Raw genomic sequence first — 22,077 nt, 5'->3', positions numbered from 1 at the left:
ATCACATTATTCATTTTGCAGGAGTTTTTTCCCATAGTTATAAGAATCAATAATATATTTAAGAAATAACAAAAAGCGTTCGGTGAAATAGAGTGAACAATTATGATGATACCAAAAATTCGAAATCACACAAAACTCAACAGCCTTTTTATCACAATTTTGTCGGCTTATCGCAAGTATGTTTCTTCAGTTTTTGAAAGTATTTACCCAGCTTCCAATCTGCTAGAGTTTAAATAATTTATTGACAAGAGAGAAAGATTGTCACATTTAACAGATTCCTAACTATTTCACTTTATTTCCTCACGATTCAACTAAAATATGTTGGCGAGGCATATTTACACATATGAAGATACTTTTATCAAGTCATCTGTCAAGCAGTTTGAAAGGGATAATTGAATGCCGATTCTTTAACACAATGTTTCTCCATCCCCTGTTTATCTGAATAAGATAATGTTTCATTATTACAATTTCTTTTTATGTATATAAGTGATAAAGCTATTTATGTGTTATGCATATACAAACAATTATATAAATAATTATGATAAAATATGGAAAACCCACGGACGTAAAAAGTGCATTCTTAGTATTTTATTTAACAAAGGTCTTAATTTTAATGTTTCTTTTGTGTCGTAGTTCTCCTTCTATATTTTATGTGTTTCCCTCACTTTTAGTTTGTTACCCTGATTTGTTTTTTATCTCGATCGATTTATGAATTTCGATAGCGGTACACTACTGTTGCCTTTACTTACACAAATAATTTTGCGACTGTTTCAGATGACGCAATGTACACAGTTGCCCATCAACTTTCATGAGAAGTGTTATTGTACTACACAATCATGTGTTTTTGGACAATTCAGTGGTAAGTATATATAATATAATCTGCCTGGTGCAAACTGATCAATTTTGTGTGATTTGAAACTTAAAGGTATCCCCCCAAAAAATATCTCTTGAATAGATGCTCGACTTTTACAAAAAAATAGATATAGGAAGATAATTCTGATTACTTGATTTTGACTTCTAACCATAAATCAGTATACTACGGGGAAACCTGAGCGTAAATGATGTAAATCAAGACCCTAATATCATTATATTGTATTATAAATAACCGATGTGCTAATCTCGTTAATCGATAAAGAAGAGACAAATCATCGTAACAAACAATAACCGTGTGTGGAAAGATCGTACATCGGTAAAATCACAATTCAGACTACTTTACTAGTAACTAAATATTATATAATATTGCTTAAAAAGGTCACCAGCATTTGAGACGAAACTATAGCGACACATTGTCATGTTGTGTCGTCGTTCGTTTCACTCTTTTGAATCAGTAATTCTTTGACAAATGTCCTACCGAATTTAATCAATCACGTTCTTCTATAATTTTGCAATCCCGGAACACTTTTAGAAGTTTATTCATCGTCCTTAAGGTTTTTTTTTCAACAAAACACTGAGCAATATTTGAAAACGACAGGCAACATACGTTTTCAAAGAAAGAATCACAATTTTGCATTGATAAAAATCAACAGAAACGTATTGATTGCGTCGTACGTTTCACGTCTTTCTGTTCTGTTAGCACACCTTGTCATCTTAAATACCTCCTTATTTCAAAGATCAGTCTTTACCAATCATTTCTTTTACCTATACCAAACCTATTGCAACTAAAATTTTCAATTACAAACACTTTTGGCAGGATCTCAATATTGACGACTTCAAGTCTAAACTTCCGGATTGCACTTGTTCTAGTTCCCAATTCACAAATAATCCTGCTGGTCACGTTTTAAACTGTTCTATGTTCTTTTGGAATTTCAACCAAAGATAAAGAACTGGATCTTTCATCACTGTATTGGATACCTAAACTACATAAATGTCCTTACAAACAACGGTGTATTGCTGGGTCTTCCAAGTGCTCCACGAAACCTCTTTCGAAATTATCAACATCTATTTCATCAGTGATAAAAGCCGGACTTCAAAGTTATTGTGAAACTGCCTATTCTAGAGGTGGCGTGAATAATAAGTATGATGTTCATAAGTGTTCATATTGCTGGTTTTTCCAAGTGCTCCAGGAAACTTCTTTCTAAATTATTAACATCTATCTTATCAGCAATCAAAGACGGGCTTCAAAGTTATTGTGAAACTGCCTATTCTAGAGGTGGCTCGAATCAGATGTGGATACTTAAAAATTCCAAAGATCTTTTAGAGTACATACACTGTACAATCTAACTCTCTTTCATCTTGTAACAGTATTAAAACATCTGACTTTTCTACTCTTTACACAAGTATTCCACATTCCAAACTAAAAGACAAATTAAAAGAGTTGGTATTGCTTTGTTTCATAAAAAAAAAGGCCAACGTAGATACAAGTATCTTGTCTTAAGGAGGGATACATCCTACTTTATGAAGGATCACTCTGATTCAAACAAAATATTCTCTGAATCCGAAATTATCAAGGTGTTTGATTTCTTGATTGACAAAATATTTGTAACGTTCAGAGGACGTGTTTTTCAACATAATGTCGGTATTCCAATTGGAATCCATTGCGCTCCTCTTCTTTTACTTTACTTTCCGCTATATATAGATGATGTTCTCGCACAAAAAAATCAAATTTGGTGACTATGTTTTGTCAACATCATGGAATTGTATGCGACTATCATAAAATTGAGACGTTGATCTTGCTATAAAATAAGGTTTTATCCACGATTTCTTTTTAATGAGCTTTTGTTTTTGCCATTTGATAACAGACGTTTCGTTTTAAATTTTCATCGGAGTTAACGTAAAGCAAGCAAGAAAAAGAAGCATAATCAAGCAAATAAGAGTAATCAATTAGTAATAATTAAAAACCAACTGTCCAGAGAACAAAATTCTTTCCACATCAAAGAAATTTTGAAAATAAGCTAATTTCTTCAAACTTATGCGATAAATAATGGATTAATGTACTTTTGAGTGAAATAAGGATGTTTTGCTACTTCCGGTGAATTCAAGGTCACTTCTGGGCTTATATGATAGCTTCTTCCACACTACTTTCAAAAATATATAGTTTTAAATACTTTAGCATGTAAAACAGGAGGTAATTAGCCACTTCCGGTCTATCGAAAGTTACTTCTGGTCATGAGTGAGAAATTTATGTATCTGTGTTACTAAATATATGGATTCTGAGTACCTTTCCATGAAAAAATTGCAAACATAACTACTTCTGGTTGTATTTTTTTCTAGGTCATATGTCACTTAACCTTTTGTAAAAGGTCATACTGCTTTATAATGAACCAAGTTAAAGTTATAATAATTCACCTGATAATTAGACATTTCAGGGGCACTTACTCCTATATTATTCCATGAGATTGTATCAGACCAAATGTAACAAATCTTCATTACCATAGAGCAAAAATTGTGCACTTGTTATTTTATATATATATCGTTAAAAGTGTTGGAGAAAGTGCAAAAACAAGGAAAAAGTCCAAATTTGGAACTTGACCTTGACCTTTGACCTTGATCTCATTTCCTAAGTTAGGAACTAGGGGTCTCAAATTTAACTATTCTAGGGTTATACAGTTAACTGTTTTAAGTTAAAAGAAACATACCGACAAATATATTTGGTAAAGGTAGATAGCTCTTACAAAATTTCATTGAATCGCTTCAATCCAAATTAGACCAAACATTCCTGAGAATGTAACGAACAATTGAGAAAAAGAATTTTGTCGATATCTATTTTTGTTACGAAGGAGATGCACACATTTGTTAAACAGTGATTAGGGAGATAAATCTTACAAAGATTATTGTTATCAGCTTAACAGGGAAAAATTTAAAAGCCCATACACTATACAATACTATATGAGTAATATCTAAGCGACATATTGCGAAACAATTATTTATCGCAAGAACAAAATTTGGAGGACGAAAAAAAATAAATAATAAAAACCAATTGTTCAGAGAACAATTGTAGGTCTTTCCATATGAAAGATATTTTGAAAAGAAGCAAGTAACTTTATGCTAATGCGATACATGAGAGGTTTCGATATTCATTTGAGTGACATTAGGGAGATATTTTGCTAATTCTGGTAAAGTACATGTCTCTTCCGGTTCGTATGATATCTTCTACACTTATTCCAAAAATAAATAGTTTCTATTTACTTTTGCCTTTAAACCAGGAGATAATTGGCCACTTTCGGTTGATCAACAGTCATTTCTAGTGTTAAATGATAAGTTTATGTATCTTAATTACAAAATATATGAATTCCGTTTATTTTTTTTATGAATAAATTGCAAAACTGGCTACTTCTGGTTTTCTCAAGGTCACTTTCGATTGTAATTTTTAGGTCATATGTCACCCTACCTTTTGTAAAAGCTCGTATTGCTTCATAATGAACCAAGTGGAAGTAATGATCACTTAACCTCATAATTAAACATTTCAGGCACATTAACTCTTATAAGATGCCATTGAATTGTTTCAGACCGAATGTAACATATCTTGATTACATTAAAACAAACATTTTGCACTTGTTCTTTTATAAGTATCTTTAAAAGTGTTCGAGAAAATGCAGAAATAAGCAAAAGTCCAAATTTACTCCTGAGACAAACTGTTTTTAGTTGATCAGACTGATCCAGCCTGTTTGATTGACAGTACTAGGGGAGATAGGTTGAAATCCGATCTCACAGATAACACTATGCGGTTAGAAACAGATGACCTTCACTGGATGTTGAAATACACTTTATTATATCTTTTAATTAATTCAACATGACAAGTTGGAATTTGTATTGATAGATAAGTGTGGTAACAATAGCACACTTTTAATGAAAGAAAATTTTACTTAATGTTTTGAAACATGCACATCCAATGTATATTTATTTTTAAAAAATAATAATTAAATCAGATACTTTAGATTGTAAATTAATAAATTAATGCTTAATGCTTTAATGAGATTTTTGTAAAATTAAACCAGATTTCAATCATGAAGACAGCATCATTTACAAATTAGCAATAGAAATTTACTCAAAAAGAAAATTTGTTTAAAATGTTGAATAAAAAAAGTTATCATTAATATAAACTTCATGATATAAATGTTTATACACTCTACTTAATACAATATCATCACAGTCAATAACTTATTTACATTTTATAAAGTTAACTTTGTTTAACAAGCTTTGTCGAGAACACTTCAGTTAAACAGCAACCCATCAATACAAGTATTTACAAAGACAATTGTTATAAAAACATATATTGAGTGTGAACAGAACAAATTAAATGATAGCGTGATTTATATACTTAGCAAATTATAGTGTTTATTTGTACATTAACCAGTTAAAGAAAACACTTCATCAATTCCAATAATAAATATTTACAAATGTTAATGTTTAAAAATACAGTTTCCATCTAATGATCCAATTTCAAATTTTGTCCTCTGTGAAATCTTATTTTGGAGTAGATTGGGTCTGTGCGTTTTTTCCAGATTTGCCTTTCTGTGGTGTTGCCAAAAGTTTTCTTTTTGTAGGTTTACTTTTTTGAACGATAATTTTACTCTGTTTTAACTTAATGGCCAACTCCTTTTCGTCAATAGATAAGAGCAAAGATCTGTTGGAAACAAAAACATCTTCGCCAAGGTTGATTTTTATTGAATTGTCTTGAAGTTTATTAAGACATCCTTTGGAGATGAAGTTTGGAAGTGAAGCTGAGTGGAGCCCTATAGTGGCAAAATAATCTAGCTGCAGTTGAACAAGGTCAGCTAGATTGTCTAGAGCTGACGTTGGTGGCAACCATGTGTGTGGATGCTTAAAATTTTTTCCTGGCAATTTAATTGACAACTGTCGAATTTCGGCAAATGTTAGAGCAATACTGTCAACCTTAGGTGGACAGTATAAAGTGGCGTAAAGTTTTGTGTACAGTAACTTATCAAGAGTGTAAACAACTTTTTTTTCTCCATTTTCTAATTCAGCTGTAAAGGTTGTGACTAGATTTTCCCTAATTTCTCCATTTTTCATTGCAGTTGATAGTAATTTGTCATGTGAAATACTGTGAAAATTTGGCAAAAAGTCATTTCCACCCATTGCTAAAATACATGCCACTAGAACTCCTATCTTTGGTTTGTTAAAATGCTTCTCTAACAGAGATATAATTCCAGTTATATCATATATCTCTGGTTTCTTTTTTTGTAACCATAAAAATACCGGCCATTTAAAAGACTGATCTTCATTTCTTGGCCAGAACATGCTTACGCTTAGTAAATGTATGACCAAAGTGTCAATATCTGCTGATGTTACAAAATTGACGACACATTGTCCATCTCTAAGATTTTCTGTACTTTCTTGTCAAACAACCAGTCTGCTTGTGACATTTCTGCCTCCCCCTTTCTTTGCTTTATACTATGCATCAGTTCTTCTCTGTCGTATCCACTTTCTTTCTTAAAATAAAATCTGACTGGTGTTGCATATAAGTCACACTGGCAATGGTCATCATTCTGGCATTCACATTCAGACAAATATGCTTCACTGTCGATGTCTACTATAAGGTTGTTCTTCAGATCTACATATTTTAACTGTTTAGTTAAAAACTTGCTGATGAGTTTTTTGCCTGGCATAGTAGAAACAGCAGCCTGTTTGCTGAAGTTTTCTTTGCTTACAATTTCATTTTCTTCTTTCAAATGGGCAATGGTTATTTTTTCTTTTTTCTCCCTTTTAAGTCTAGTACTGGCCTTGAAATCATCAGGAGTAAAAGAATACTTCTCTTCACAAATGACAATTCTGTTTAAATTCGGTAGACTGCTAACAAGCTTCTTTATGATTGCATTAGAAACAAACTGAACATATTGTTGTCCAGAGGAAGCAAATACTTTAAATTTTGTGCCAGCAAACTCAACAATTGACAGATTGGCGTTGTTTCTGATGTGAGGAGGGACCATTTTGAAGTCAAGAAACACAAGCTGGTCTTCTTCAGAATCCCCTGATGAACTTGTATGTAAGGATTTTGCTACCTGGCATGTTTTGATTAAGTTCAGTAGTGCCTTTTTTACACCAGGTGATTTATTTGTCGCATTTTTAGACCCATCTGGTTTCAAAACAGCTTGACAAGTGTTGCTTTTGGAAGACAAGGAATCAAGTACACTTCTTAATTTCTTTACTTTAGTTACTCTTTTGTGCTCTTCCTTTTCTGTCTCTGTTACTGGCTTCTCCTTTGGCTTGCATTTGGTTCTACTGACAGTAACACTTTGACCTCTTTTGACACGATTAATAAGCTCTTTTGGTCCATCTAAAGTATCTGTGCTAGGGCATTCTTCTGTTGTCATTCCTAGAAACTCCTGTTGTGCTATATATCTTTGCACCAAATATTTTCCAATATTGTAGGTGTTTCTATCTAAAGTTGTATTTGCTATTGATGGAGTTTTAGAATGGTATATATTTTTTGGTGTGGAGTCTTCTACTGTATTAAAGGCATTTCTTTTCATCATTAGTTTCACAGTTCGTCTCGATGTGTTTTTTGTCATTAACTGAAATTTGGTGTTCCATGTATTTCGATGCTGAGGACTTCACTGCTTTCTTGTCCTCTTTATCTGTGTCATCAGCTAAATCTTGTTTCCCATGTAAAATTTTCTTTCTGACTGTATGAAGTTCATTCTGTTTATCAACAGTAGACATTTTTGGTATGATATTAGTCAATGTAGATCCAGGTCTAATGCATTTTTTGGCTGTTCTATGATCAATTTCTCTGATGCTGTCTAATCCAAAGTTGATTTTGCTGTCATAATGAGGAGATGTGTATAATCGAGTTTTGAAGTTTGAATGGAAATGGCCAGCTTGATAATGCTTTAAAAGTAGTCGTGAGCAAAAACCTGCATAGCTAGAGGCTCCATTCAAAAACGAAAATGGCAACGATGATTTTACACTGGCTAGAAGCAGCTTGTATCCATCTGGTCCACCAATACGTTCCGCAACTGCAATTGCAATTATTTCGTCGCAATGTGTCATCATTTCCTGGTGGAGACAAAATGTTGCATTTCTGCTGCAACTATCTTCAATGTACTTTTTGAATTTTGTTCCAAATTGTTCTTCTAACTTGTTAAAAAGATGCTGTTGAGACATGATTTTCTCAATTTCTGCTGCTTCTTGGTCTGGCAATGATTTGATAAAAGACAGACATATTGCTGTATGCAATGCAGTGGAAAGACGCCAAATATTTCTTGTTGCTGTTTGTATGTTTTCAATGGATAAAAGTTTTGACCATTCTTTTTCATTTTCTTCATCTTTCATATATTGTAAAATGTGAATGAGACCGGCTTCTTTATAGGCTGATATGAGATTTGTTATTATAGATTTCCTCAGATGGAGAACAGGAAACTCTGGAAGAAAGCTGCGATACTTAGGACTAGAGTCCATTAGTTTAAATAAGTTGTTTGCAATTTTGAAATCGGGTGCAAACAATATTCTTTCTTTACTTCCACCATGTTCGGTTTTAAGTAATATGTCATCCAAGACATTTTTTAAAACCATGATGTCATCATCACGTCCTGACGCAGGATGGGGGGGGGGGTGTCTTGTTAATATTGGATTTGTCTTTAAAATGCTGAATGATTGTTTCTGTACTTCTTCTGATAGGGTAGAATCATTAACTTCAGTGTCAATATGACTAATAGCACCAAGCATTTTTTCTATTTCACGAACTTTTCGCTGTCTTCCTCCAGTCTGATTTCATATTCATCCCCTAGGCTTAATGTATCAGAATCACTATCTATAGCAGACAAGTTTGGACTTTCAAGATCTTTGTCGTCGCTATCCTCTATATTTTCTAATCCTGAAATGTTTATATCGTCTATATGCCTAAATATAGTGTGTTCAACTGTATTTTCTTCATCAGTAGGGATTGTCAATGATCCATTCAATTGATCTTTGGAAGTACCAATTTGGCTACTAGCGTCGTCTCTATCCATTTGACTTCCAACGGATAGACTCCCCATACTTCTGTCTAGATCCTCGATAGACATATTGAGTTCTTCATCGATTAAATGAACGGATTCTAATGTCATGTTCAGTTGATCAATTAAAGTTTCAGTCACATCCATATTCTCATTGGCTTGCTTACTCTCTATAATCAAGTTGTTCATTTGCAAATCTTCCCAAAGATCACAAATTGGCCAAGTAGCTTCTTGTTTAAAGATGCTGTATACATGTTCTTCCTCTGGATACAGTTCAACAAATGTCCTATTCAAATCTGTCTTTTGCAACAACCTTACCTCTTTGCAGATACATTCATTTGTTCCATCACATTCCTCTGCATGCCAGTTTTGTACTTGAAATGAATCTCTAGGTATTCCCTTTATGGTTAATGGCAAAGTGCAAATTTGTGTTGTTCTGTTCTAACCAGGCAGTGGATCTATTTTGAACGACAGATGTACCAAATTATCCATCAGAAGTGCTAAATGGCATTGTTTAATGCTGACAGAATGGACACTTTCGTCATTTTCCTCTACAGTTCTGTATATCAAAGGATATTGCTTTTAAAACGTGAAAAAATAACACATTTCTGGATCAGCATGAACTTTCAGTCTTCTATCTCCTGTTTTCTGACTCTGTGTTATACCTAGATGAGATGTTACGTCAAATACAGTTGAAACGCTATGGTAATTGACCAAAAGTTCATCAGTGTTCATGTCTTGAGTTATACCGCTGTAATTTTTGTTCATTTTATGAAGCATTGCCTAAAATGACAATACAATGCTGCAATTTTTGATTTCCTTGTTTCGTTCATTCCACTTATTTCTAAGAAGACATTCTCGAAAAATATACGTACAGGAAGAGGTATGTTCAATGTCCACACTTTTAAAATGTCAAATGTTTCAATATCAAGAGGTTGATCCATGTAAGTTTCAAATATATGGAAGCAGGCTTGACATAGTTCTTCTTTTATACAATTTTCAGATATGTCTAAATCTTCTTCATTATCTATCAGAGCTGAATAGTATATCTGGTCATTTAACTGTTTCAGTTTAATCTTATCTCTGGTGTTGAATCGTGGAGGAACATTTTCTAATTGTTCTGGGAAAGTACCATTTTTGAAAAAGATTACTTCTTTCGTCCATTCAGAATGAGTTTTTTCTATGTGTGATGTAATCAAAACGACAATATCATCTAAAACTGAAATGCTGGGTGTGGAAGAGAGTTCAATGTAAATATGAAGTCCGTTTCGGTGTAGGCAGGAAAGATTGCAATCCACACAGTAAACTTTTTTGCTAAATGATGGCGCTATGTGTGACTCTATCAGTTCAAGTATATCTTTTTCTATTAATTCTGGATTGTGTTTCATATTCCCCTTGACTAGAATACCTTGAAGTGCATTTGAAGCAGTCTTTCTAGCAAAATTTTTCTTCATTGTCTTAACAACAATTGGTCCTATAGTTTCTGCATTTTCTTGTACAGACTTGCATAATTCGTAAAAATTATACTTCTTTTCAATGAGACTTTCAAATTGAACTCGGTTTTTAGTAGATACAGAATTCTGGAAATTCCATTCAAATAATTTAATTCTGTCCCATTCGGTCTCGGAATAATTTTCCTTCCAATTTGTGTCAAGAAATTCTAAATCTGTCTCTTTAATTACAGTATGTATTTCTATTTGGTTTGGAGTGAATACGGTAGCTTTCAATTTTTCATAAAGACTCCAGTGTGTTTTCTGAAGTGGTGGTGTTTGTGATTTACTAGTACAATGCTCAATGACATCATTGCACAGCTCAGCACATACACGAAAATCATCAAAATGAGAAAACAAATACCGAAAAATTGACAAAATTGGAATCCTGGTTCCATCTGCTTCTTCATAAAGCCTATCCTTGTATTTAGTAACCTCTCGTATAATATTCTGCTTTTTTTATAATTTTGGCATCTGAATCTATTTGATTTTCTTTCAAAAATTTTACTAAATCTGTGACTTCTAAATAAATCCCATTGTCATCTTTCTTAAAGGGTAGTTGATCCAATGTTGGTAGTGCAAAGGAATTCTGAAAGAAAATACTTGTATATTATAGTATTTCTATTTCAGAATGCATACTTGCTACATTTTTTTAAATTTAGGTTTTACTCCTCTATTTGTGTAACCTTAATATGTATTCGATTTTTATAACTATTTTTCTTATCAAATATTAATAACTTCTTTTTATTGAAACAATAATGTAAAGACTGTATTGAAAACATTTCACTGTTTTCTTAAATAATACTTTGATTTTCATTTCATATACTAGTCACTTCAAGATCACAGGAAAATCATAAATCTTCATTTTATTGTATTTGTGTGGAAGACCTAACTAAAATCTTGGTGTTACTTATTCAGTCAGTATTTGCGAAATGAAAAACTCTCAATAAAAATAGGGAGATATGGTTTGATTGTCAATGAGACGACAAAGAACAAATAAAGTGAATGAACCATCCCAAGTTGTTTGCCTGTCCCTTTTCTTTTTTTTTCTCATATGCATGGAATTTCAGCAGTGCCGGTGGTTTGAAAAGTGCAATGACCCCTCCCCCTATTTGAAAACCATACTTTGAACGGTGATTGTTAGCTATTATAAAACATACCATTTTCGACACCAGATTGTGTTAGCTATGGTCTTTCTTTTAACCCTTTTAAAACCTGTAATGCAGATGCTGCACTCATACCTAAAATAAAAATATTATTTCCCCTTAATTCATCACTATTCCATATATTTTCATAAGTGTTTGTTATTTTATATTTTAATGAAATGAAAAAAACAAATAAAAACAAATAAGAAAGCTAACACATATAAAATTTTTGCAAGTCTATAATCTTCAAAAAATTTCATTACCACTTTAGGTTTTAAAAATAACCGAGAACAATACAGAAAAAAAATGTATAAATACTGTATTCATTCCATAGGGTGAAAAATTGTTCAATAATACCCTATTCATTAATAGGTAATAAAGATGAAAAAAAAACAACAAAAAAAACCACAAGAATATGTCCATAGTACACAGATGCCCCATCTTCACTATTATTTCTATGTTCAATGAACCGTGAAAATGGAGGTATAATCTCTAATTTGGCATAGAAAGTTTGTGTTATTGGGACATGTGTATGGAGGTTCAAGTTGATTGGAATTCAACTTCATCAAAAACTACCTCGACCAAAAACTTTAACCTGAAGCAGGACAGACGGACAAAAAGACGCACAGACCAGAAAACATTATGCCCATAAATACGGGAAAACAAATAACATTATTTCAATTAAATCATGAGAAGTTACCAATTAGTTTCATATTTTCTGTTTTTCCTCTTAAATATTCGCTTATTTCTGAATTACTGAATTTCAGAATTACGGAATTTCAGAATAACCGAATTACGGATAAGGGTAAAACTATATGGCACCGACAACTTCCTTGCGGGGCCATACAAACTAAAAACAATCTTCTTCTGGATGAGGATGCTAGGTCAAATGAATGGTAAACCAGTACGATAGCATATAAATTGATACATGAATCCCCCCTTTTTTTATAAATATATTGATAATAAACTTACCATTTAATGTAATTCGCCCTCTCATTTCGTCTGCAGACTGTTTTTGTACATCTTCATTTTACATTAAATTAGTGGTACAATTGTTCAAAATAATTATAAAAATTATAGAATTATCTCCATGATAAAATAATGAAATATTAACCACAGTACTAATCAAAAGTCTATGAGTCAGAGAAATTTTACAGTTAGGTCAGAGAAATATTCTGTTAGTGTAAAATGATATTCAGATAAAGATTAAAAGATAAATATCAAGTATGTGGTGGCTTTATCAGCAGGTGATGACATATTTACAATCTTATAATTAGTGAAAACAAATAGAAAATTATAGTAACCTCCCACTAAAATAAACTATTGGAGTTTGTCTCAGGAGTAAATTAAGAACTTGACCTTGACCTTTGACATTGACATTGACCTCATTTTATAAGTTAGGACCTAGGAACCTAAAATCGGAAGGTTCAACGGTTATACAGTTGGATGTTTACAAGTTAAAAACACATATATTTCGTTAAGGTACATAACTCCTATAAAATTTTATCGAATCGCTACGATCCAAATTATTCAAAAATTCCTGGATCAGAACAAAAACAATAGGTCTTTCCACGGAAAGGTGGAATTACCTTTTAATCGGAACAAATACAATAGTTCTTTCCACAGAAAAATGGAAAGACCTAATAATTAGAACAAATACAATAGGTCTTTCCACAGAAAGCGGAAAGACCTAATGATCAGAACAAATACAATAGGTCTTTCCATAGAAAAGTGGAAAACCCTTATATTAATAATAATAATAATCAAAACAAATACAATATGTTTTTCCACTGAAAAGTGGAAAGACCTAATAATACGATATGATATAACGGAAGATAATATGTTTATATGTGGACGAAGTATAACATTTTCATCCGATAATATAGTGATAATGGAAATTACATTTCAAGCACATTTAGGAGCGGCTATTTTTTATTTTGAATTTATTGAGCCATAAAATTATTTTTGGACTCTTCACATTGAATAATCCGCGAAACGGATTATGTAAAATGTGAAGAGTCAAAAATTAATTTTATGGGTCAACAAATTAAAAATAAATTATTGCCATTCATTATAAATAAATTTCTAAGAAAAAAAAGGCTCAACGAACTTTTATATTATTTATATTAACAATAACAATATACACACATGTTGGCGTATGAATACTCAACGTCAGAGTTGGCGTGTCGCCATAAAAATTGACAACATTGAAAATAAAACTAATACTTTTAACCAATCAGAAAACAGTAATTACACCAAATTTATTTATTTATACATAATAATTCACCATCATACTTACAAATGACTTTATCCTGTACATGTTATAATCATTCACACTCATATGTTTTTCTAAAATTAAATTTTCTTTGATATAGTTTTTAAGTCCCTCTTTATGAGGTTTTTCCTCTTGCATCTTTGATCTGTATATGAAATACTTTACTGGTAAAATGACTTTATTTTTTTATAAAATTTAGTTTATAGCTAACATAAAGACTAAACATGACTATATTCACATTTAGTGGAATTTCAATATGTGTTGCTTTCTGGTTCTTCCTTGCAAAATGTACATAAATTACACTGTACAAGGTTCATTTTTAAAATTAAGTATGAGTACCTAAAATACTGTGAATAATTCGGTATTGAAACCAATACCCTACAACGTTATTTGATAAACCCTTCCATTTTCGCTCAGCTGCTATTACAGCTGGTATCGGACCTTGATTTAAAATACTATACAGGTCTTTAGAACCTTTGCTTGACTTAAGAAAAGTTAATATTTAAAGGTAACAAAGCTTGTATTTTTTTTTCTTCCTTTCAGTGTTGATTTCCATAGATTGTAACCATTTTGTAATGCTACTTTAATACCATAAAATGTGGGTTTAAAAGTATATCGCCGTTCAAAATTTTGATAAGACAATATATCTCCTTGCTCATCTAGAAGGTCATTCACAGTCCATACCCAATTTTGTGCTAAACTTCTTTCAAAAAAAAAACTGACGTTATTAATTTAAATGTTCTCATTATTCCATATAGATGAAGATATGACTTCCTCAAAATAGCGAGGATTTCGGAGACACAGGCACAAATAACTTCTTTCCAAAAATCGTTATCTAAGTTTGACTTGTTCCAAAATAAGCTAGCTCTGTAAAATGTATATTTCGTGTAGCAGTGAATAATTTGTACCACTTTGAATTTGAATTAAATAATCTTCTAACCAAGATCAATTTTTAGCCCTTGTATAAAATTTCACAAATTAATTATTTTTAAACCACCTCTGTAGTATTCTTGACATAAGAGCTCCCGATTTACATTGTCGGGTTTACCATCCAAAATGAAAGCATAAATTATACTATTTTAAAGTTGTCGTAGTACATTTTCATCTGGACCTAGGATAAATAGGAACAGCAAAAATCTTGGATATTATAAATTATTTCAGCACCAACAACAATTTCAACCACTTCTAAACTGACGACCGCTAGACCAACAATTGCTGCATCAACGACAATCCCACAAACAACTGTGCAACCAACAACGGTCCAATCAACAACTGCACAACCAACAACGGTCCAACCAACAACGGTCAAACCTAGCACTTCAGTGGCAACAACTGGCATTCCAACCATCACAGTAGCTTTAACAAACACTTCAATTATCCAAGCAGCTTCGTCTATTCCGACGACCACTGTTGTAACAGTTGTTACATCATGTAAGTAATTTTTTTCAAGTTATTTGTGAGTCGTGCATATCTCTTTGTAGTCTTTTGCTAATTTTTCAAATTCTTTTTCCTTCGACGAAAAGCTACTGATGTATTTATCATGTATTTTGTATTAAGGTAGATGGGGTGTCTAAATTATAATCCATAGAATTTCTTAATAATTTGCCAAAAAAAATAGTTTATATCCTGCTTGTTTAAGAACATTAATAAAAAGAATGGGTCACCGGACTTATTTTCACACTACAGGTTGTGCAAAATTGTCAGATTTTGTATAGATTATGCATGGAAAACCCAATTTTCGGTCATAAACGAAAACTACACCATAGAATTTTGAGATAAAATATAAGAAGATAGCTCCAATAATATTCTTTCAGATAAGAAGAAGAAAAAATAGGGTCACCGGACTCGTTTTCTTGCTACATAATAGAATGGGTAAATTCCTAACACATTCTATTGTAAAAGTAACACTGTCTGAATTATCTGCCCTTGCATTTGAGTTGTCTCCCCTTATTTGGCAAAGTTTGAAAAAAATGAATCAAACAAAATTATTTGTTTTTTGGTAAAATACAACCCTAAATATGATAAAACATGGCATTTTCTATATCATAATGAAATATCTTACACATGAATTACCTACTAATCTCAAAATTTGCACATTTTATCAAAAATCTAGACCTTGTTCTCGGTATTTCAAAATCCAAAATGGAGGAAGACACCCTATCTACCTTAATATGAAGTTATTGTTAACAATAGGTAATCTTTAAAAAAAAATTACTACAGACTATAAAATGTTCAGATAAAATGTGTTTAATTGAAAGAACGACCTGTGTATGGTCATTATCGTTCGATTACCGGTCTTTCATTCATCAATTATGACACCTATCTATGTGTTATACGACTAAAACTTAGAATATGTATTATCTATAATTAAGAAAAATTAAAAGGATTTGGCAATTTACTCTGTTTGTTTGCATGGATTGGGCAGCAGAATATTTATAATCCTAATCTTAAGAAAACATTGATGACTTTGACAGTCCCTTTGGTATCTTTCGTCCCTCTTTTGTGACCGACACTTTCGATGATGAACAAGTATTGACTACACTGCAACTACGTTTTGATTTAAGATAGCCTTCTTCAGCTGTTTGTTGAAAATACAAGAAGTATTTGCTGTTTTTCATAAACATTGGTTGTATATTCCATTAATTTTTAATTCATATTGGTACATTTTAGCAACAAATAATATATGCACTGATGATGAGGATTCCAATTTTTCTTGTGTTATGTACGAAATGATGTACGGTTTATGTAATGCTACTACTGGAACACTGTTTAATATTGCTCAAAAAAGATGTCGATCATTTTGTGGAATATGTGCAGGTAATTCAATATCAACATTTATAACTTTGGCGATGTGTTTTAACCTTAGTGATGTTCCAACAAAAAATTGTGTTGTTGTATTTGATTGAATTATTTATTTAACTAATTTATTTTCCACCATTCGTAGATTTTAACATAGATAACAATATATTTCTATCATCAAATGTGTAAATGATTATGGAGTACTGTTTAACTGGTCTATACAAAGCATGAATATCTTTCTTCAAGTACCTTGCCTGTCAAAAAAGTTCCGATGTTTCAAAGTGGAAATAAAAAACAGCGTTTGTAGAAAAACGCTATATGCAAATAGAGAAACAATTCATAACATTAACCACACGAACATACAAAATGGAAAGTAGCTAAAATACAAATCTTTCTACTGATATATCGATAAGTTCTGAATAAAAGTTTTTGTATTATTTTTTGTGTATTTTTTGTGTTTTGTTATTAAGTTTTTGTCATTATAAAAATAGCTATGTTTTTTATTCAAACTTGTATAAAGTGCATTTCTTTCTAACTAAAAGTTTGTCAATGTTGTGTGGCGTATGTTGTTGTTTTCTAAACGCTACAAAAGTAGAACCAAATACATCGTTTAATTTGTGTTTACTGACCCTGTTTGAACTTTCAATAATGCATGCACATGTTGTTGGTAAACAGACTTTTTTACAAACGTAGAAACAAATACATCGTTTAATCAGGTTGAAGTTAGAAACAAATAGCGCTTGTACTAACAAACGATGAACGACAAACTGTGGACCCAGTTTTAGCGAGTGCATAATTTGTCAAAATGTGTGTAAACTTTGCAAACGTATGTTAGAAACAAATGGTGTCACTAGTAGATTGACTCTGGAAAACCAACAATGTTTTGACATGCCTCTTTTGTTTACTGAACAACGATGATTCGAATTTTTACCAATTATCAAACTTTTCCTTGGTCATGATTTGCATAAATTAACTGGGAGTATTTGTTTAATAACAACAAGTGTTCGTATTACGAACATATTCTCTAGAACAGCTATAGATCACCGTACGGCCTTCAACATTAAGCAAAACCCATACCGCATAGGCAGATAAAAACGGACCCGAAATAACAAACGAAACACAATTCAAACGAAAAAACTAACGGCCTAATTAATGTACAAAAAAAACTAACGAAAAACAAATATGTAACAGACACAAACGACAACACCTGGATTACAGGCTCCTGACCATGTACGGTCACGAACATACAGAATGTGCAAGGTTAAACATGATAGCGGGTTCCAAAAACTCCCCTGACCTGGGACAATGGTGTAACAGCACAAAGATAAGAAATACAAATAAAAATTGAGTTAAAAAAGGGCTTAGCTCACCAGATGGATACATAAAGAAATACACATAACAAAAACATGTTAACGTGATGGGTACTTGTACATCCCAACACCGAAAATACACTTAGTACAGATATGAGAATACTCGCAGTTACAGACAGCTACTTAAAAGCCCGTAGATATTAATATAAAATTCAGAATATATAGAATTGTTTGAACATCTACTAACATGTGTTTTGTTGCAATACAGGTACACACTTTGTTTCTTCTGTTAAAATATCGAGAATCAAGAACATTTTTTAAAGGGAGAAGGCCAGAAAAACTGAAAAAAATCAGATGTTGGACAGAATCAACTAACGAAACAGATGTTAAACCAACTGTCATGTTGCTGACTTGGTACAAGCATTTTTTCGAAGAAAATAGTGTGTGTGTTAAACCCGGTTTCAGATCTAGTTAAACTCCCGCGTGTACGCCAGTTGTTTATTTAAGGTGTCTTCTACATGTTCATATATTACAGTAAACTTTATAGCACTTTTTACAGGGAACAACACTTCTGGAACTCCACCAGGTAAAAATTGTACATTTAATGATTGCAATAGTAGTTTTATTATTACAAACAATATACGTTCGGTCAGTTTATGAAATAAGTATTAAAATTGTTTTAACACTATCAACATTTTGTTTAAACTTTAATTTAAGATTTTAAAACACAAATCTTTATCGGAAATTTGGTTCTATCCACTAAAACATAAAACGATACGCGAGTTTTCCATTCGAATATTTGATTTTATTGTTTTGAGATATCATCAGTAATAAACACCTAAACCATAAAATAATTATCATATGCATTTGTTAATGTTTAATATACCTATTAAATAATACCTTATGCTGAAGCTATACATATTTTATACAGAAATATATATATACTTAAACCACCAGATAACGTGTATATACAGAATTTGAAGACTCCACTTACAGATGTGACATAATCACGTTTAAAATATTTTTTGCCAAAATGAGACATTTTGATAAACACAGATGACTATTTAGAAAACAATTGTATATTTTGTCTATAGATAGAAAAATATCCGAAACTGTAAAATTTGATAGCCATGGAATAAATCTATTGTTATATGCTATTACAGCTTCCTTACCTACACAGCCTACATGTATAGACCATGATGCAAGATGTTCTCAGTTCCAATTTCACATATGTTCATCTAATGTGTCTCAGAATTTTGTTATTTCAACATGCCCAAAGTCATGTAACAAGTGTTCAGAGTACCTGGGTGAGTTTTTATTACTAAAACTTTTTTATCTCAGTTCAAAATATCATTATTTGAAACAGTAAATGTCAACTTGTCGTTTGAAAAGTTCTATCATCAGACTTGCCCTTTTTTCCAAAGGAGTGAGATTGTTCAATCCTTTCATAAATTTAAGATATTTACACCTTGCTGCATATGTTGATATGATCTAGAAAATAAGGAACAGAAATGGCAGTTGTGATGTACTATACATATAATTATGAGGAAAACCAAGGGTAATCAACAATGCATCAGGTTAAAGTCTCCATAACGAACTAATTAATCGATACGAAATGTCTGTGTCTAAATTCAGTAGTAATATATATAAAAAAAGAAGATGTGGTATGATTGTATATGAGACATCTCTACACAAGAGACCAAACTGAGACACAAATTGAGAAATATAAGTCACTATACGGCCTTCAACAATATGTTTTTGTTGTTTAAGAAGCTTCCTATATACCATCATAGTCGTATTCTTAATTTACACGAAATTTTTTGATAGAAAATAAATTTTCTCTAAGCACAAAAATAAATCTTAATAGTTTCTACATCATAAAATGTATCTGTGAAAGCTTGTTTGCTTTTACAAGATTGTAATGGGTGCAGTTCATTCAAATGAAAACAGATTTTACGCTTAAACTTAATTTTGTAAATTTGTATTTCATCTTTAGTTTGACATCTAAACTAAAACTGAAGGAAGATCACTTCATTCAAATTTATTTTTCAAAGCAACACATTCGAAATTCGAAATGTGTAATCAATTAAATTAAACTTTTTTTACAGCATCCCTGAATCGTAAGTAAACTGTACAATACATTTGTCTAACTTGTCTTCGAAATCCGTATGGTTTGCAGTGCTTTGTGAATCTACAAAAGTTTTTTAACAGTCTGCATTAAATAAGCTGTTAATCTATTGTGAAAATTGGGGTTAAGAAGTTAATTTACAAAACAATGAAATCTTCAGTATTTAATATAGAAAGTTTTATTGAAAACGTACAGTTTTCATATAAAGACACATTCATCCATCATACCAAACATTAAACTTATCTTGACGTAACTTTGGCAGCTTTTCAGAAGTTAAAAAAATGTTATATAGAGACAAAGTTTTAAAGCTTTCTTTAAATATACTGAGTATTTTACAAACCTAATATTTCCATTCCTGTTTGTGCTCCTCGTGCAATAAATCTGAAGAATAACAGTCTGCATTTAAATATCATTTACTTTTAAATTTCATGCAAAAGTATCGGAAGTGCTTGTGCATACTCACTATCTATTTTGTTATTTTCCACAGCTGTTACGACGCCAACTCCTATAAAATGTAACACGTGTGGAGATATAAGTAACGGCATTCCCTGTTATAGTAAGGATGTGTACGGAAACAGTTCTACAACGATCTGCCCCACTGGTCACAATTACTGCATGACAGATGTGTTAAATGATGGTAATGGTAATTCCGATGTCTTTAAAAGGTAAATTATACTATAAAATTGATCCTACACTATTCAATAATGTTAATGACACTTTGATACGTTCAATGTTTCATAGTGTGGAATCATTTATTTTCGTGGGTACAAATTTTTGTGGGTTAAGGAAAACTTATATGGTCGTGGATGTTTAGTTTCGTGGTTTTGCCGAAATCTGCATACAAGCCTATAGAAAATGTGTTATTCGTTAAACCTTTAATTTCGTGGTTCACCTGTACCCACGAAATCCACGAAAGTTGGTACCCAAAGAATAATATTGAATCCACAGTATTTGAATCTGATATAAAATGGACACATTTGGACATCATCCAACTAAAACCTATGACAGACATGAGGAAATTCGTTTTCTCATTGGTAACTTATATTTCTCAACTGAAGCAGACGATGTCTAGCTGTTAGGGGTAAATAATGCTCATTAGATACTTGGTTAATATGTAAGATATGACAAACATGTTAGCGTAATTTTAAGGTTAAAAATCAACTAATGAGATCATGCATTTCACCGCCTAATAATTCATAACCGATCAAAATTGTCAGAATTGGGAACAAGACACTAGTGGTAAATTTTCAGTTCAGACGACTATTCTGGTTTATATTGCTACAAGACAAAGGAAACATGACGGGAGTTACTGAATATGCCTTTGGTATCTTTCGCATATATTTCATTTATTTTTTACATACCTACAATTCTAATATCATTCGATTTGTACAAAGGTTATTTTTGTTAACGTAGACCTATTTGATATTTGATTTGCCAGAATACAACTGAAAACAGGCAAACTTAATGATAATAACGTATAACAGGACGACACTTGCTGATCATGTGTTTCATTATTACACTTTTTTTAATTCTAGATGTGTGACTCAACAAACATGTGACACAAAATGGCTAAAGGAATCAGCTGACCAAGACTATTGCATGAGATATGGAGTAGTAAACAATGCTAATGCTTTCGAATGTCATTTCTGTTGTTCAGGGGATCAATGCAATAGCGGTATTAAACCTGCAACGTCAACACTATTATCAAAAACATCTGGTTAAGAATAAAAACTTCATTGGGGAAATGTTGTTAAACTTTTCTTAATACATTGTATAATCAAAAACAAACCATGCACCACTCACACAAGTCGATTTGTGTCTACAATGTTTTTGAGTTGGTATTATTCATAGATGAAAGGCCATAGCAAATACAGAAATTAACAAAAATAACGAAAAGGACATCTGAGAGGGTACAATCAAACATCAAAATAATATGGAAAGTCATGTAAAGAAATTTGTCTGTGAATGTGTTAATAATAGTGTTGTCAACGGTTAACCGTTCGAACAACCGAATACCGAATACCAAAAACGCTAAC

At 31.8% G+C, this 22,077-nt stretch overlaps 1 protein-coding gene across 1 annotated transcript in view; it reads left to right on the top strand.

The window, feature by feature from the left end:
* LOC143063320 (uncharacterized) overlaps window positions 1-21,786 on the top strand; it is a 35,039-nt gene extending 13,253 nt beyond the window's left edge. The window contains exons 10-17 of the mRNA XM_076235392.1: window positions 775-859; window positions 14,966-15,235; window positions 16,475-16,621; window positions 18,473-18,499; window positions 19,077-19,220; window positions 20,022-20,033; window positions 20,529-20,706; window positions 21,577-21,786. Of these exons, the coding sequence (XP_076091507.1) occupies window positions 775-859; window positions 14,966-15,235; window positions 16,475-16,621; window positions 18,473-18,499; window positions 19,077-19,220; window positions 20,022-20,033; window positions 20,529-20,706; window positions 21,577-21,763 (1,050 nt within the window). The 3' untranslated portion in view covers window positions 21,764-21,786. The remainder of the gene's footprint in view (window positions 1-774; window positions 860-14,965; window positions 15,236-16,474; window positions 16,622-18,472; window positions 18,500-19,076; window positions 19,221-20,021; window positions 20,034-20,528; window positions 20,707-21,576) is intronic.
* The last annotated feature ends 291 nt before the right edge of the window (window positions 21,787-22,077 follow it).

Source organism: Mytilus galloprovincialis, chromosome 2, assembly GCF_965363235.1.
Source record: "Mytilus galloprovincialis chromosome 2, xbMytGall1.hap1.1, whole genome shotgun sequence".
Taxonomy (NCBI): Eukaryota; Metazoa; Mollusca; class Bivalvia; order Mytilida; family Mytilidae; genus Mytilus; species Mytilus galloprovincialis.
This window is presented reverse-complemented; position numbering and strand designations above follow the sequence as displayed.